The sequence below is a fragment of the Felis catus genome, chromosome B1, assembly GCF_018350175.1.
Source record: "Felis catus isolate Fca126 chromosome B1, F.catus_Fca126_mat1.0, whole genome shotgun sequence".
In the NCBI taxonomy this organism is placed as follows: Eukaryota; Metazoa; Chordata; class Mammalia; order Carnivora; family Felidae; genus Felis; species Felis catus.
Window position 1 is genome coordinate 146,691,921 of NC_058371.1, and position 17,476 is coordinate 146,709,396.

General features: G+C 38.1%; 1 protein-coding gene across 3 annotated transcripts in view; it reads left to right on the plus strand.

The window, feature by feature from the left end:
- Window positions 1–17,476, plus strand: part of ADAMTS3 (ADAM metallopeptidase with thrombospondin type 1 motif 3) — a 267,417-nt gene that overhangs the window by 189,618 nt on the left and 60,323 nt on the right. For all 3 annotated transcript variants that reach the window (XM_045056232.1, XM_011281725.4, XM_045056231.1), the window contains exon 5: window positions 11,015–11,214. In XM_045056232.1, coding sequence (XP_044912167.1) covers window positions 11,015–11,214 — 200 coding nt within the window. The remainder of the gene's footprint in view (window positions 1–11,014; window positions 11,215–17,476) is intronic.

A 17,476-nucleotide genomic window follows, 5' to 3' on the forward strand; every position in this document is an offset into this window, starting at 1 on the left:
TTAGACATATCTAGAAAAATATTGCTATGGTCAATGTCAGAGAAATGACTGCCTGTGTTCTCTTATAGGACTTCTATGGTTTCAGGCCTCACGTTTACGTCTCGAATTCATTTTGAGGTTATTTTTGTGTATGGTGTAAAAAAGTGGTCCAGTTTCATTCTTTTACATGTAGCTGTCCAGTTTTCCCAACATCATTTATTGAAGAGACTGTCTCTTCCCCACTGGATATTCTTGCCTCCTTTGTCATAAATTAACCATAAGAATGTGGGTTTGTTTCTGGGGTCTCTATTCTGTTCCTTTGATCTATGTGCCTATTTTTGTGTCAGTACCATATTGTTTTCATTGCTTCAGCTTAGCAGTACATCTTGAAATCTGGAATTGTGGTACCTCCAGCTTTGTTCTTTCTCAGGATTGCTTTGGCTGTTCAGGGTCTTCTGTGGTTCCATACACATTTTAGTATTATTTGCTCTAGTTCTGTGAAAAATGCTGTTGGTATTTTAATAGGGATTGCATTGAATCTGCAGAATGCTTTGGATAATACAGACATTTTAACAATATTAATTCTTACAATCCATGAGTGTGGAATATCTTTCCATTTATCTGCGTTATCGTCAACTGCTTTCATCAGTGTTTTATAATTTCCAGAGTATAGGTCTTTCACCTATGCCTTAACCTTTGGTTAAGTTTATTCCTGGGTATTTTAGTCTTTTTGGTGCAGTTGTAAATGGTGCTGTTTTTGTAAATTTCTCATTCTGTGACTTCATTGTTAGTGTAAAGAAATGCTACTGATTTCTGTGTATTAATTGTGTACCCATTAGTTTGTTCTTTTTTATTGATGTGGAGTATAAATAAATCACAGTTTGTTTAAAAAAATAACCTTTCATCTGAACATAAGTTAAAACTGGTCAGTATTATTCAAATGAGCATAGGACTTCAGGTTAAATACATGTAGGTGATCACTTCAATATTTTAATTTTATGGGTAATGTGCATTTTTAATTCCATGTTTATATAACTCTACTTTGGTAACAATTTATTGGTGGTAGCATAGTATAATTCTGTTGTAACACAATAAAAAGGCATAAAGTGAATTTTTAAACACTTAGGATAAATTCTAGTTGGTGTCGTGGATGCATAAATACTTAAATAATCTATATGTCGTTTACCCAATCTTTTATAGGTTGTTTATAAAATATGGAAACATAGATAATATTTTATTTTTCAGAGAAGAAACCAAAGATGTCCTTGATGATATTATGTACATTTGACTATGCCTCTAGACTTTATGAACACCCTGTGCTCATCTTTAAATGGCAAACGAATTGCTTCTCATTCATTTAGCTAAGATCAAGTGTAGTATCTGTTCTTATCAGCTTACAGTGTAAATGAGAAGACTATGTCTTATTGTAATAAATTACTAGACTTCTACATTGTCATGAAGTATTTATATCATAATGCAGTTTGTCTTATGGTGTAATGCATTTTTCCATGTAAAATATATTTTAATTGTGAATCATATCCTTGACCAAGGATTTAGCAACAATTATAAGAATGATCAATCATTTATGATCAAGAAAGCAACTTTAATAATCTAAAATAGGGAAGTCATGGCCCAATGATTAATTATGGAAATTTAGCCAGGAAGAAGATTTTAGTGATCCTCTAGCACAACTCATTTATCTTATAAATAAGGAAACTGAGGCTCAGATAAATTTGGCATCTTTCCCAGATCAAACAAATGAAGCATAGCAGAGCTGGGCCTAGAGCTCTGTTCTCTGTATTATTTTTTCTGTTGTTGCATAACAAATCACCAAGAGCTTAGTGATTTAAAACAATAGTCACTTATTAATTCACAGCTCTGTGAATCAGAATCCCAGGTGACTGGACTGGTTTCTGTGCTTAGCTATCACAAGGCCCAAATCAAGGTTCTAGCCAGGGTGAACTCCTGCCTGGAGGTGATGGGAAAGAAACCACTTCCAAACCCATTCACCAAGTTGGCAGAATTCAGGTTCCAGTTGTTATGGGACTGAGGTCCCCATTTCCTGGCTAGCTGATGGCTGGAGTTCACTGTCAGCAGCTAGATACCTGTCTCTGGTCCTTGCACAGTCTCACTCCATCATCAAAGCCAACAATGGTATGCCATTTCCTTTTCACAGTTCACATTTTTTACCTTCTCTTCTACAGTCAGGGAAAGGTTTCTACTTTTAATGACTTATGAGATTAGATCAGGCCCACCTGGATAATGCCTTTTATTTTATTTTATTTTGTTTTATTTTTATTTTTTTGATGTTTATTTTTGAGAGAGAGAGAGTCAGAGAGTGAGCAGGGGAGGGGCAGAGAGAGAGGGAGACACAGAATTCCAAGCAGGCTCTAGGCTCCAAGCTGTCAGCACAGGGCCTGACACGGGGCTGAAACCCACAGACCACAAGATCATGACCTGAGACAAAGCCGGACAACCTACTGAGCCACCCAGGTGCCCCTATGCCTTTACTTTACATTCATCTGTGCATATAACATAATCAGAGGAGTGATATTTCCTCATATTCACAGGTTCCATGGATCTTTGTGGGAAACCCTGCCTGGTATATTCCTGAATTTATTGTGATTTTCTCTGTATTATACCATGCAGCCTCATACTAAGAGATCTATAATATAAATATAGATTAAAAGTTTACATTTATGTATAAAAAGCTTATCTATGTATCACGTAAATATAACATTGATATTCATGTGGCTCATTCTATCACTTTACAAGATCTCTGTCCATTTTCTATCTTTTTCTGAACACCTTTATCTAAAATTGTGCCTTCTTCATTTCACTCTTATTCACCTTATCCTGTTTGACTTTTCTTACCCTGCTTCATCTTTCTTATCTCTAGAATGTCAGTTCAGTGCAGGCAAGCTCCATGTCTGTTTTGTCTACTGTTATTCTCTCTGTGTTTAGAACAGTGCAGGCCCACACCTTGTTCTTTAAATATTTATTGGAAATATTATGGCAAATGTTAATATTCATAGGTTGGCTGTAATGACTTGCTTAATTTTTACTAACTGGTTCCAGATGGAAAAAAAATTACTATGCTCAAATAGGGTTCCGGGGAAGTCTTAAGTGAAGAAATCGCACATAGGAGGCATCTGGTAGACATAATTTGAGCTTTGAAATTGGCATCTGTGAAATGGAATTCTCTCTCTCCTTTGAGCTTACTTAGAAAACTAATTTCTAGCAGTGTCAGATTGCTAGAATGCACTCCAGTATACTGAGTGTGGGGACTCCTTCCTCTACTCTTGGATTTAGTAGAAGTCAGCTACACAACCAGAAGTAAGAGGGATTATGATTTAGTCAAAAAGAAAAGAGAGATGGTAATTAAAATGCTATTCAATGTACAGAGGGATAATATTTGGAAATTAAAAAACTGTCCTGTCTTTCAAAGTTAAGTTTTAGCTGAGTAAGAGCAACAGAAGAAACAAACTAGGAAACAGATCACTGGTAGCAAAGCCCTTAATTTCAAGTGAGATAAAGAGAATAAAATAGTTAATTTTGGAGACTAAACAGAACATGTCAACCTTTTCAAATGATGATGTGGCCTAAGAATAGTTTATTAAAGGAGAGTGGGAAGGAAAATGAGGACAAGTGATGACTCTAGTAGGAAGCATATAGATGGGTTTATTTATCAAGGTTCATTTAGTTTCAGTTGTTAGGAACTAACATCAAACAATTGTAAGCAAAAAAAAATTGTTTTTAATTAGTAAGAGAGAAAATGAGGTGGCAATAGTTTATTGACTCATGAAATTGAAAAGGCCAAGGTTTCAAGAATGGTTGAATTCAGTGGCTGAAAGTCGTCAATGGAACGTTAAACTCTTCTCTCCATTAGTAATCTTCCCTTTCCTCTTCTTGCATTAAATTTAGGTCAACAGCTATCCCTGTGCTAGTCTCAAGCAGCTTCCATATTTTATTCTTCCAGTTTCAAGCTTACTAGAAGGAATTTCTCTTTCCTAGTAACTACAAATAAAATAATCCTAGGTCGTAGTTTAATTGGTGTGATTTAGACCATTTACCCATCCATTAACCAATCACTAGAGTAAAGGGAACGGAATATAGTACTTGTCCATGCCTGCGTCAATGCCCACTACTAGCGCTGAGTACATAGGGGTGGAGTGGGTGGGCATAAATCTGTATAACTATGTGGACCTCTTGGAGAAAAATAGATTCTCCCACTCCTAGAATTGCCAGATTTAGCAGATAAAACTACAGGATTCTCATTTAAATTTGAATTTCAGATAAACACTGAATAAGTTTTTAGTATTAGTTACATCCCATGTGATATTTGGGACATACCTATATTTTAAAAAGTGTTGTTTATATGGAATTTGAATTTAACAGAATATACTGTATTTTGTCTGACAACTCTGCCCACACACAGACATTTCAGTGATTTATTCAAGAAACAGTTGGAATGGGCTAGGCAATCCACAATGATGAGCGTCCCCTACCATGGGAGTGAAGGGCTGTACCTTTCATGAGAATGCAGAAGTGATTTCCAGGCAAAAAGGTTGTAATAATAATAAGGGAAATGAAACACAACCTGCATTAATACAAACAAAGATAGAATAAAAGAGCCCACCGGAAGATTGTTACTAGGAAATGTAGGAAGAGGAGGATCTGAAAGGGAGAATTCGGCAATGTGGGTTGCCTGTATGACATCTGTTTCCCTCTCTTGTTTTATTTCAAGGCCTTCTCCCTTGATCTTCAGTGAAGGCCAGCCTTGGGTACAGGGGTTGACTTCTGATTGGACTAAGACTTACGTGGGGTTCTGTTCCTCTTATCTGTGAATGATTTTTACATGGGCATGTGACTCAATTCTGGCCACTAAAGCATATCGTTAAATGTACTGGGCTTCTAGGAAAGATTTTTGCCTACTCCTCAGAAAGATGTGCACGAAGATACAATTTGTTGTACCTGGCTCTGATGCTGGAATTGGTGCTGTGAATTTGAAATAGTGGAAGAAGCCAATCTGGAGACAAAGTTTATAAACCAAGAATGACTGAATATGAGAAGATGGAAAGTGCCTACTTGATGATCTGTCAATAAACTAACTCAGGAATCCCCTGACCTCTGGGACTCTTGTAAGGCCAACAAATATGCTTCCTGATTGCTTAGAACACTTTAAAGTTTTATTTGCAGCTTGAAACATTTTAACTGACATACAGGAGATTCATGCTAAAAGTCACAATTTTTTATGTATTGGAGGTGACTTTTCTGTTTTGTTTGTTTGCTAATGGCCATAAACTAAAATCATGAAAATCTTTTTGTTTTCACTTAAAAGGTAAGATGTTTTCCATTTAAAAAAAAGGCTGTATGCTCTCCCTTAAAGTAGTCAGTGAAAACAAAAGCAAACATGTACTTTAGAATTAGAACTTATGGGGAAAAGAAATCACGGAAACTAATATTCATTCAATGGTAATGTCTCTCTCTCCCTTTTTTTTAAAAGCAACAGTTACTTAATGAAACTTCAGAATTGACATCATAAATTGGCATGAATCTAGTTCTTTGAACTGTCATTATGGAATTTCCTAGTTGGTGAAGGATTCAGCTGCTTTTCACAGAAATATTTTATATCTTGGTGGAATGATGCCCCCATATACAGAGATGCTGTTAGTGTGTCTTTTTAGGAATTATAAAAATATAACTTTTTAAAAAAGATGTCAATGGGAAAATCACTACTGGATGTTGTAAACAGGTCAACACAATATAATTCCTCTCTGCTTCTGATGTTAACATATGACAGTTGTTGAATTTTATGCCTACTTTTAGCTCTGATCTTAGGATCTCCACCTACTATTGGAAAATCCAGCTTGTAGCATCCCAGTCACTTCATTTTTACAACCATATTCTGTTCATGAAGAATGTTAAATTTATACATACAGACTCTTTCTATGTTTATGGTTACTGTGAAATATTTTCTTCCTCATTTTCTGAAGTAGATGCGCTGTAAAGAAAGCTGGGACATTTTGGTAAAGTGAACCTTAGTTTCTCATCCACTTATTCACATAAAAATTGACTGTCATTCCCAAATGGAGCAGGGAAGCATGAGTAATTTACATAATAAAATTATCGTCAATGTCCTATCTCTTAGGACTAGATTCAGTGACATACAAAAGAAAACTCAAACTTGGCCTAAGCATGATGGAAGGGCTCTCCCCCGTGTGTAATAAAGGCTGATGCTAGGCAGTCCAGAGCTGGGATGCCAGCTCCATAGTCGTTGTGGGGTCAGATCTCTTTTTTATAGCTACCCTTTCATACTAAGCACATGCCTTGAGTGTAGGGCTACTTCATAGAACGCCTGACATCGTGTCTACATTGCAGGAAGCAGGAAGGAATACTGAGTAAAGAACCAAAAGGTCTAATCTACCAAGATGAGTCACATTCCTTTGAGGAGCCTTGGGGGAAGCCTTTCATACCAGCCATTTTAAGCCACTGAAGTATAAGCAATACTTCTGCTTATATCTCATTGAATTATTCTTAGTCACGTGTGGTCCTTTGTGCCAAGAGAGACTAGGAGTGACTTTTAGCTGGGTTCATTACCACCTCAAATAAAATTAACATTCTTCTCCTTAGGGAGGAGAGATTGGATAGAGAAGAGATGATTCTATCACAGTCTGACACCGTATGCTTGAGATTACTTTTTAACCCCTAATGTAGTTGTATCAGATTCAGAACTTGATCAGAACTTGTACTTTTCTAATTTTGCTTTTGTCTCCTGACGGTTTTTAGACTATAGAATTTCTTTTGGGGTGGGAGTAACTTCACCAATCTACACTTAGATTTCCTGCAAATATGATTAGGTATGTAGATATGCCATATTCCATCCTGAAAATGTCTTAAGCTGAAGTGTTCATAATCAGCAAAACAACCTATATTCTCCTTTATCTGTTTGGTAAATTCAAAGTACTGATTTAACACTAATAATCCTATCTTCAACACTAAAAATAACTATATTTATTTTGCCTTAGTTGGTCACCTATGCATCCCCAAATATTATATATCTTCAGTAACATAGGCTTTGTAGTAAAATTACTTTGTTGAAAGTTCACATACAATAATTGGGAAGGTAGGGAGTACAAAAAGGGGTAAAATCAAAATGTTCCCAAAATGTTAATTAATTCATATCAATAACTTGAAAGGTAAGTTGCAAAAACATTTGAAAAAGTGAAACTCACTCACTCTAAGTACTAAGAAGGACTGACTTTGTTATTTCTGGGAAACTTGAGAGGTACTATGAGCATCCCTTTTCTGGAATGAAATTTATCTTATGAAATTATTTATCTTAAAAATGTCCAGTCTTTCCACTGATTCTGTTATCACATCCATCATTATCTGCTGTCCAACTCAGCTACAGCCATTCCAGTCACCTTGGATGCACTTACTTAAGAGGATGCCAACAGGGTGCCACCACAGATCCAATTTGCTACTCCAATGCAAAATGTAACTATGCTTTCCCTTCCTGAACTTGCCTATTGCCTTCTCTGTGATTCTTCTCACCCCTTTTTGCAGTAAACAGATCTGATGGGTGTTGTGAGTGTGGACATGATTAGCATGATGCTCACCTTTAATTTTTCCTGTTCCTGTATTTCATGGCGCACAGAAATAACGGTAGAATTAGACACAGAGGCATCTTAAATTTTGCCAAAGCATGTGTCAGCTTTTAAACTCAGAAGCTTTCTAAAGGTGTAAGCTATTACCCACAGGTATGTTCTGTACCCTGCCTAGATCTGCTTAAACTAGAGATTGTGTGATTCCAGCCTATATAATGGTTTGTGACTACATGATACAAACTCAGCTCCACTCTGAATATAATCGAGTACGACTTTGTGGTTCCCAGAGTTGACACCTACGGACGTGCCAACTGGTTCTTTAGCTTCTCAGGGTCTGCTATGTGTGAGTACTCAATAAATACGCTTTGAGTGAAAATCAGCACCATCTATAAGCAGACTGTGTCCAGTTTTGCGTTAGGTTTTTTAATCTACTAAACAAGTTTGTCCCATTGGGGGTCACCCTAATTTACCTGAAAGTAAACATTCTAGATTCTTTTCTCCTTGTACCAACGTTATGCTTTTTGGGAAATATTGTCACCCTTATTCTTTCTAAAGGTATTAGCAGTTCAGATTTCCCTTCACTAATTCTAATTTTTTTTCTGACCTCTATTTAAAAAAACACTATATCTATTTGATTTGTCATATATAAATAAAATGTAGAAAGCTATAAAAGGTGTAGGAGACTTCTCTTAATGGGAAATCATAATCATCATCACGAGAGTCGTAACAGTGAATGCTATTTGTTGAGCACTTACGTCTAAGCACTGTACACGGTGCCTTTATTATAATCGTCCCTTCATAGCAACTCTGCAGATTAGGTATTATCCCATTTTACAGATGAGGAAAGTGAGATTTAGAACGGCTAGGCATCTTAAATAAATTTACATTGCTAGGATATGACACTGCCAGGATTTGGAGCCAGGTATGTCTGATTACAACGCCCATGACAATTACCTTACAGAGTGGACATGCTGGGAAAATTTCTTGGTGAGTGAAGATATTTCACAGCCTCAGAATTGTCTGTAATTAATGCTGGTGTATGTGGATAAAAAATGCCAGAAATTATTCCCCTGTCTTTCTTTGAAACGTTTGACGGTACTCACTTTAGGAATCATAGAAAGAGCACTGTACAGCACAGGGGGGAATAGGGACAGGAGTATTCTTGACCGAATCAAGGCAATGGTTAAAAGAAGAAGGCTTCCTTCTTCCTTTCCAGGTTCCTCATGCAATGGAAAAAGAGATTCTCTTCTCTTACCAGAAAACCACCTATTTAAGGAGGGATTCAAAGGCCAAACCAAAGGTGTATGAGAGCAGAATGAACTGTCTTTCTGAAATAAGTGTTCAGCCTTCTCCATTCATGCATCAGACTTAATGATATGATGACATTGCTACTATATTTGCATTGGACACTGTCACTGGCCGTTCTGCCAAAAAGAGCCATTTTTAGAACTGGGAGCTCGTGTATGAGTTTCCTGTTTGTACACTAGGTATCACAACCTTTCACTTTCTCAAGTGTGTGAAAGGCTTGAGGTTGAATTAGGTAAAGCTGTTTGCAGGTGTAGTCTCTTGCCCTCAATGTGGGTTACAGTGCTTAAAAACAACTTTTGAGGAAAACTTTCTGTTTGATGTGGATGGCGGTGAGAGCTATTTATGTATTGTGGAGTCAGTGTGATTCCCCGATGAGAAGAAAATTCCCAGCTAATGATCTAGCATTTGGGCTTGGGTCAAAGTGAATTACAGTATGGCTTTCAAACCTCAGTAGTCCCTTGCCCATCCTTGCAAGGGAGAGTTCTGGTGTTTCTGTGTGTTTTTTAATAGTGGAAAGGGTGTGAGTAAAATCTGTACTTCTACTACTTCTAATCCCATGTGGCTAGGGCTTGGTCATCAATCTTCCCGGCCAAGAGACACCTTTTTTTCCCCCCTTCAACCTTACTAAAACCACAAAGGTGGAGAGGAAAATGCCTATTTGTTAATGTCAGACACCGATTCAAATGGCTTACAGGCCCTAGTGAAGCATGAAGTAAGACTCCCATGAGTCAGAACTGGTTCTTTCAAACTTGTTTTTAGGTATGGGGTTGTTATAGGCATCAGGGCAGTTTGTAAAATAAAATCCTTTCCAGCTTATATATATTTGAAATGGAAATGAATTTTGCTTTCAGTTTCGTACCAGCAGTTTTGGAAAATATCTTTTGTTTTGGCTTCCAAGTGATAAATTTTATTTTTCATTTCACGAAAACATTTTTCTTCACCAAAAGTATGGTAAGCTGAAAGTAGATAAACAAGATAACTAGAAATTGAGAATGCCTCTCTCATTCTCTTTCTAGATAGATAGATAGATAGATAGATGTATATGGATATTTGTGTGTGTCTCTCTTTCATGTGTGTGTATGAGAGAGAGAGATTTATTTGGAAAATAAAAATAAATAAATAAATAGCTTAACTGTATTAAATAAAAAAATGTTTATTCTTTTATTTTTCTTTGGATGTAGGTATTTTCTGATTGACTTCTTAGTTTGGTGTCTCACAGAGTCACATATATAGCTGTTGAAGTGACCTGCTATCTAGATGATGCCCAGTACAAATGTGGAGACCTGTAGTGTCTCCCTAGCATCATTCACTAGAAAACCATCCGCATAAGAAATAAAGTGATATATTGTGACTAATAGTTGTAGCACCAGATGCTCTTGTGTTGCCATGCTCTAATTTGGTTTTTAAGTTAAGGCTACTGGTAAAAGGAGTAATTTAAATTTACATGATACAGGGGCACCTGGGTGGCTCAACTGGTTAGGCGACTGACTTCCGACCCAGGTCATGATCTCATGGTTCCTGAGTTCGAGCTCCGCATCGGGCTCTGTGCTGACAGCTCAAAGCCTGGAGCCTGCTTCCGATTCTGTGTCTCCCTCTCTCTGCACCTCCCCTGCTCATGCTCTGTCTCTCTCTGCCTCTCAAAAAATAAATAAATGTTAAAAAAAATTTTTGAATTTACGTGATACAGATTCTATCCCTCCAGCCTAGGATTATAGGGACTTAAATTAATCACTGTAAACTTACCAACACATGATTTTTTCGTTTATCATCTCCATGTATTTAATAACTACTTGACAACTGCTCTGTCTGTATCCCCACTTTCTTTGCTCTGCACTGATGATGCAGCTAGAGGAAGACTAAACTACACCTTCTTCTCGTCTGGAACATTCAGTGTGGCCATGGCGCGTCCTGTACAATAATATTATTTTACCCTCAGTGTTGCTATTCCATGTTGAATCAGCACAGTCTGTCTGCTCGTATGCATGTGTACGTTCTGTAAAGCAGCATCTTAGTGACTGGAGTATAGTGACCCCCTAGACGATTCCTTTTTTGTAAAAAGCTGTTAGAAGTCCCGTTGGGGAAGCTGAAATGCCTGAGTTCCTTTTGTTTCTTAATAGAGTCGGATCTGGAAGGCCTTGACGATGTAGATACTATTTCCAGCAGCATTGAGCAGCAGCTGAAGGAAGCAGCGAGGCGCCGCAGACACGCGGGAGAGAACGATTACAACATTGAGGTGCTGCTGGGGGTGGACGACTCCGTGGTCCGCTTCCATGGCAAAGAGCACGTCCAAAACTACCTCCTCACCCTGATGAACATTGTGAGTAGCGACTCCTCTCTGAGGTTTTTTGATCTTTTAATTCACTTCTGTTCTATTCGCGTCTTTTGGCAGCCTATGTGAGGACTCCCACAACCGTGCCCCACATCCCAAATGTGGACATAACTGCATTAGATTCAGATCTTGATCTCTGGATTTAACATACAAGAATGCAAACATGAAGGAAGCATGAAACGAAATTTTCTTGTGGGTAATTGGCTAGTTTTCCATTGTCATCAAGGGGAAATCATAAATTTAAACAGTTATAAGATGGAACTATACCATGAATTGTGATTCTCATTTTGTTTTGAGGATAATCAAAACTCTCATGACTTTGTCCACCTGCCTTGATCTGGGCCACGAAGGATGAAATAGCATCAGTTTGTATCCTAGGTGGATACTTGTTGCTAGAGCTTTTGAATAAGAGTGGTATTTTTCAACATTATACAAACTGAAGGTAATATATGTACAAGCATGGTCAACCCTTGGCTGCACCACAGTAATAAAGAGCTCTTTAAATTTTTCCTTTATTTCTCCTTTATGAGACTTAATCATAATGCAGAGGAAATTTAGTCCACATCCTAAAACTGGGATTCTCTTTTTCCCTGTGAATTGGCAGAGCGCAACTGAGGAGAAATAGTATATAAACCACCTACTTCTAAGACATAATTGAGATAGTAGTATACTCCATTTTATATACTTTACCTCCTAGAATTATGAAATACTTATTTTACTGATCTAACAAATGTATTACCTAAGCCTATTCTCTCTTCTTCACTTTTTGATTTTAATTTAATGTGTTTAGTTATCTATATTGTTTACCTTCTTCTTTCCATGCTTCAGATTCGATTTCAAATTATTATAATGGAGAAGAATCATTATTAATATTATTAATCATTATTTTCTTTCTACTAATTTAAGCCTATATGTTAAATATGGTTTTGTTCATTGAGATGCTAGTTTATAAAATATACATATACCATGTGCCTGGTAAGATGGAAAGGCAGTATAAAAATGATTTTTATTTGCTCATTGGCCCTACTTGCTGTTATGAAGACTGAACATCACACAGAAAACAAATTATTAGCTTTGATAATAGATGTGTAGGGAAGATCATTGTTTGTAAATTACATGAATGTCTTCACCTATTAACTTTTTGTAGACTTGCTAAGTGATGAAACTCTGGGCATGCTGTTTAGCCTCTCTGCCTGCTTCAGTCTCTCCATGTATGTAATGAGAAAAATAATGGAACTTACCTCACAAGGCATGCTGAGAGGATTAAATGGGTAAAAATAAGTCGCTGTGCTTCATCTAGTGATGTGTACACATGCAGAAGGAAACAGTCATGTTTTAGTTTTCCACATGAAATTTACTTCCAAAATTACCTAAAATTTAAAAGCCCTAAGAAGATGCCATTCACGTGCCCTGGGCTGCTTTGTCCTACCAGCAGGGATGGCAGCGAGTCATTATAGATTTATAAGGCTCCTTCCTGGTACTCAGAACTATACCTGGAGTCCTGCGGCAGAGATTTGATATGGTCCTTGTCCTCACAGACCTTATAATTTAGTCAAGAAGCAAAGAAAAATACATAGGAACTTTTTTTTTAAGTTAAGCAGTAAAAACATGCTACTATAAGATTTATAGATGCTATAATGCTATAAATGCTGTTAAGACTTTGGAGAAGGCAGCTATGACAACAGTCATCCAAGTGGTGAAGGGTTGAGAGTATTAAATTAAGACTTAGAGGCAGGGGCTTTCAAACTAGTTCTGCTACTGGTTGGCTTTGTGGCCTTAGGCAAATCACATCTCTGCCTGGGATTTCTTTTCTGTGTTTATAAACTTGAAAAGCTCCATACAATGTTCATTAGTTCTGTAATTCATCACAAGTTAGGAGTTAAACTGGGTCTTTAGAGATTTGTGTTTCTATGGTTGTGGGGTGTGTTTTGTTTCGTTTTTGCTTTGTTTGGTTTTGTTTTTTTGAAGGGTCCATGAAAACATAAAAGGTTTCTAGGTAGAATCTTTTGACAAGAAAGTAGAAATCGATAAAGCATATTTGTCAGACAGCAATTCTAATTTGAAGGGTGTCAAAGAATAAAACAAAGTACTACATTTTAGGTTTAATAACAGTCAAAAGGGATGCTTTATTTTTAAGACCATTAGAAAGGTTAGATAATAGACTGAGTCTTTGTCTCAAATCCCAGAATTTGTTCTAAAGTCAATAGTGCATCAGAGAATGGAACTATAGTAGAGACAATAATTTTTAAAATTGAAGAAGTTCATCGCATCTGAAGTCATTGATGTAGGAAGGGGTTTGGCAGAGACAATAATAACACTCCTCCTTTTCTCTTCCCAAGTTCATAACCAGGTGAAAGCTAGACATGGTCATGAGACAGATGGAAAATGGCTTTATTATTGATGTGAGCTGAATTGCACATGACTTAAGTGTATAGCCACAAAGATTTTCCTTATTCTAAATCATTGATTCTCAGCAGAGGGCAGTTTGTCTCAGCCTCTGTTCCCAGGGACATTAGGCAATGTTTAGAGGATGTTAGTTGTCACAAATGGGAGGGGTGGTTGTTAATGCCACTAGCAGAAGAGGCCAAGGATGTTGCTAAACATAAAACACAAGGACAGCCCTACAAAGCAAAGACTTATGAATTATCTAATCTAAAATGTCAGTAGTGCTAGAGTTGATAACTCCTGTGCTAAACTAGACAAACTTATAATTCCCATCCTTCTCCAAGTGAATAATTTCAGGTTTCCTTTATAAGAGTCGGCAGACTACTTTAAGCATGACAGACTGAAGACCGAATGTTTTCTTCTCCTTCCCACCCCCCATCGCCCTATTGTAGACTATTAAATCCCAAACAGTGAAATAAGCACGCTCATTACCCTGTCTCAAATTGGTCAATTAGATAAGAGTTGGATAATGGTATTATAACAAAACTGCCTTAAGGAAATTTAAGGCAAAGAAAGTTGGTTTTTCCCCCCTAACAATGTTTGAATAGCTATTACCGCCTATGTTAAGCATGCTTTATGACTTCCCATGGTTGCCTAAAATCATGGTTCACCAAACTTGAGGCCTACACAGACATACAGGCTTTCTTCATGTCATATAGGTTCATAACAGAAACTGTAGGAGAAAACTAAGCAAAAGAATCTACCTCTTTGCATTGATTTGGGGGAGAAATGTGTCCCGGTGGTAGAGAAAAGAACATGGTTTCTTTTTAACATCATATGACACCTTTGCCTTATTTGAGTAGTCAGTGAATACATTCTTCCTTTAGTTTACTTGTTAGTCAATTTAGTTTCCATACCAGATCCCAGATGATATTTACTATACGGTTTCTGAACTATTGGAGTACTTTTATGTGTCCGAGTAATTTTCTTCATGATTGTTATTTTAATTTAAACTGACCTCATTTTTTAAGGAGAAGCTTGTGTTTCTTATTTCATAGTTTCTTATCTTAAAAAGGTCCTTGGGTGGCTCAGTCAGTTCAGTGTCCAGCTCGTGATTTCGGCTCAGTTCATGATCTCATGGCTTGTGAGATCGAGTCCCCCATCAGGCTCCATACTTGGCGTGGAGCCTACTTGGGATTCTCTCTCTCCTCTCTCTCTGCTCCTCCCCCACTTGTGCATGTGCACTCTCTCTCTCAAAATAAATAAACATCTAAAAAAAAAGAAGTTCTTAAATTGTTAAATGGTAAGCATCTGTTTACTAAAAGAATGGATAAATGAACAAATGAGTATAAATAACAAAGATTATGAACAATCTTGGGAGGCAGAAATTTGGACTTGAGGCAAGAGGATATAGATGACAAATGAAGGCTTTTAATCTGCTTGATGATATGATAAAAACACATGAAAAAAGTCAGTTAACATTTGTTGGGTGTCTTTTTTTTCAAGTTTATTTCAAGATGGGAATTATTATTGCCCTTTATCTAGAGGGAATGGACTTTAAAATGTTAATAAAATTGAGGTAAATTTTTGAAATTATTTGAGTGTGTCAAACAGTCTCAAATAATGATAGTGGTGCTGGTAGTCATTCAAAGAAGACAGAGTGGAGCTTCCTGGTTGGTGATTACATCAAGGTGCTGGGAAAGCGGTATCCTTGGAAAAGAGCACAGAAGTTCCATACCCTGCCTCCATATGCTCTGCACATCTCCCCACGTCCATTGACCTATGTATCTCTTCCATTTGACTGCTCCTGAGTTATATGCTTTATTTAAAACTCAGCAGGGGCACTGGGTGTCTCAGTTGGTTGAACATCCAACTTTGACTCAGGTCACTATCTCGCAGGTCATGAGTTCAAACCGCACATTGGGCTCATTGCTGTCAGCCTGTCAGCGCAGAGCCCGCTTTAGATCCTCTATCCCCCCCTCTCTGCCCCTCCCCTGCTTGTGCTTTCCCCAAAATAAGTACATATTTTAAAATAAATACATAAAAATCAGTAAATGTGGGGGTGCCTGATTGGCTCAATTGGTTAAGCGTCCAACTTCGACTCAGGTCATGATCTTATGGTTTGTGGGATCGGGCCTTGAATTGGGGTCCCTGCTGTCAGCACAGAGCCTGCTTCAGATCCTTTGACCCCACCCCTGCACCCTCCCCCATGCCTGCTCTTGCTCAAAAATAAACATTAAAAAAATAAAAAATAAATAAAAATCAGTAAATGCATAGGAGGTAGTAGTCTATAGATGAAAGGCAAGAGAGCCTAGCACCTACAAGGTGACAGGTGACAGGCCTTGTACCAGTAGCAACTTCTCACTGTCTTGGTTTCCTTACCGATAAGGTGGGAATAGCAGTCCTGTGCTCACAAAGGAGTTCTAAAGAGGAAGGAGACTGTGAATACAATATGCCTGGAAATAACAAGGTGCTTTGAAGGTGGGAAGTTCACTTTTGCGTTAAAGGGACTCAGAGCTCTTCCCACAGCTTGCTCTTTCCCACAGGTCAACAAGAAAGGGAAATAGGAAGCTCATCATGTGAGGATACGCGTTTGCAAGTATTTACAGTGAATCTCACCCGGGCAGAGGGCTTTCCCAAAACAAAAGAGTGAAGTTGTGGGGAGATCTAAACAAGGAGCATAGTCTCCCACCCTCAACCTGAGGCTCCTGATTTTCCCAGAATCTCAGAGCAGGAGACACTGAAGAATTTGCTCCTGGTGATGTGTGGAGACTGAGACCGAGCCCGATCTCAGTCCCAGTCTTATGAACCCTGATGCCTTTTCCCACTGATGCTCCTGGAGCAATATCAGGAGGCAGAGGGCTGCAAACCTCTCTGAGTTGGTTTCCTCCTCAGGAGTCACTGGGAGTGGGGGCAGGCACAGTGTTCTGCTCTCTTCCTTGGACCATTCCTTTCTACAAAGCAAAAGCCTTACATGGCTGGGCTTGGCGCAACAAAAACTGGTGCCACCAGGGTGCACACAATGACCAGTTTTATCAGGGGAAGGGCAGAAGAGAAAACTCTACCTGGGTGTTTAGGGCAGAAAAGGGTCTGGGGGAAAAAAAGCAGCTGCCATGCTGTGAGAACAGCCAACTCGGTGAGAGGCTCACGTGAAGGAAAACCAAGGCCCCCCAGCCAACAGCCAGCATCACCTTGCCAGCTGCATAAGGAAGCCACCTCAGAAGTGGGATCCCTCTCTCTCCTTCAGTCGAGTCTTCAGTTGAATAGCGCCAGCTGACAAGTGACTTGCTTCGTGACAGACCAAGCTAGAACCAACCACCCAGCCAAGTTGCTCCCAAATTCGTGACCCATGAAAACTTTGAGAGAGAAGAAATCATCACTGTTGCTTTAAAAGAGAAGGAGGAGGAGGAGGAAGAGGGGGAAGAGGAGAAGACAGGGTTATTGTGAGGAGAAACTTATTTAGAAAATTCATATTATATTTCATATTTATTTTACCTCAGGCTACTCATAGTCTAAATATAATCAAGAAAACATTTGAAACACAGTGTCTTATATGTCAGGAATAATGGTAAACATTAAAAAAAATTATTTGCTACTTTATTTATTTTTGCTCTATGCTGTCCTTTTCATCCTGTGACTTACTTATTTTACAACTAGAAGTTTATACCTCTTAATCCCTTTACCTACCCCTGCCCTCATTTACCTGCTATTTTAAATTAGCCACGTTAAACACCTTTTTTGACACAAATATATTTCATCTCTTCCAGGGCCGTATTGCCTGGTGATAGTAATGATTTTGTCATATATGAGTGCGGTAAAGTTAAAAGCTATTTGCCATATGAATCTGGGAATTTGGACACTGGAA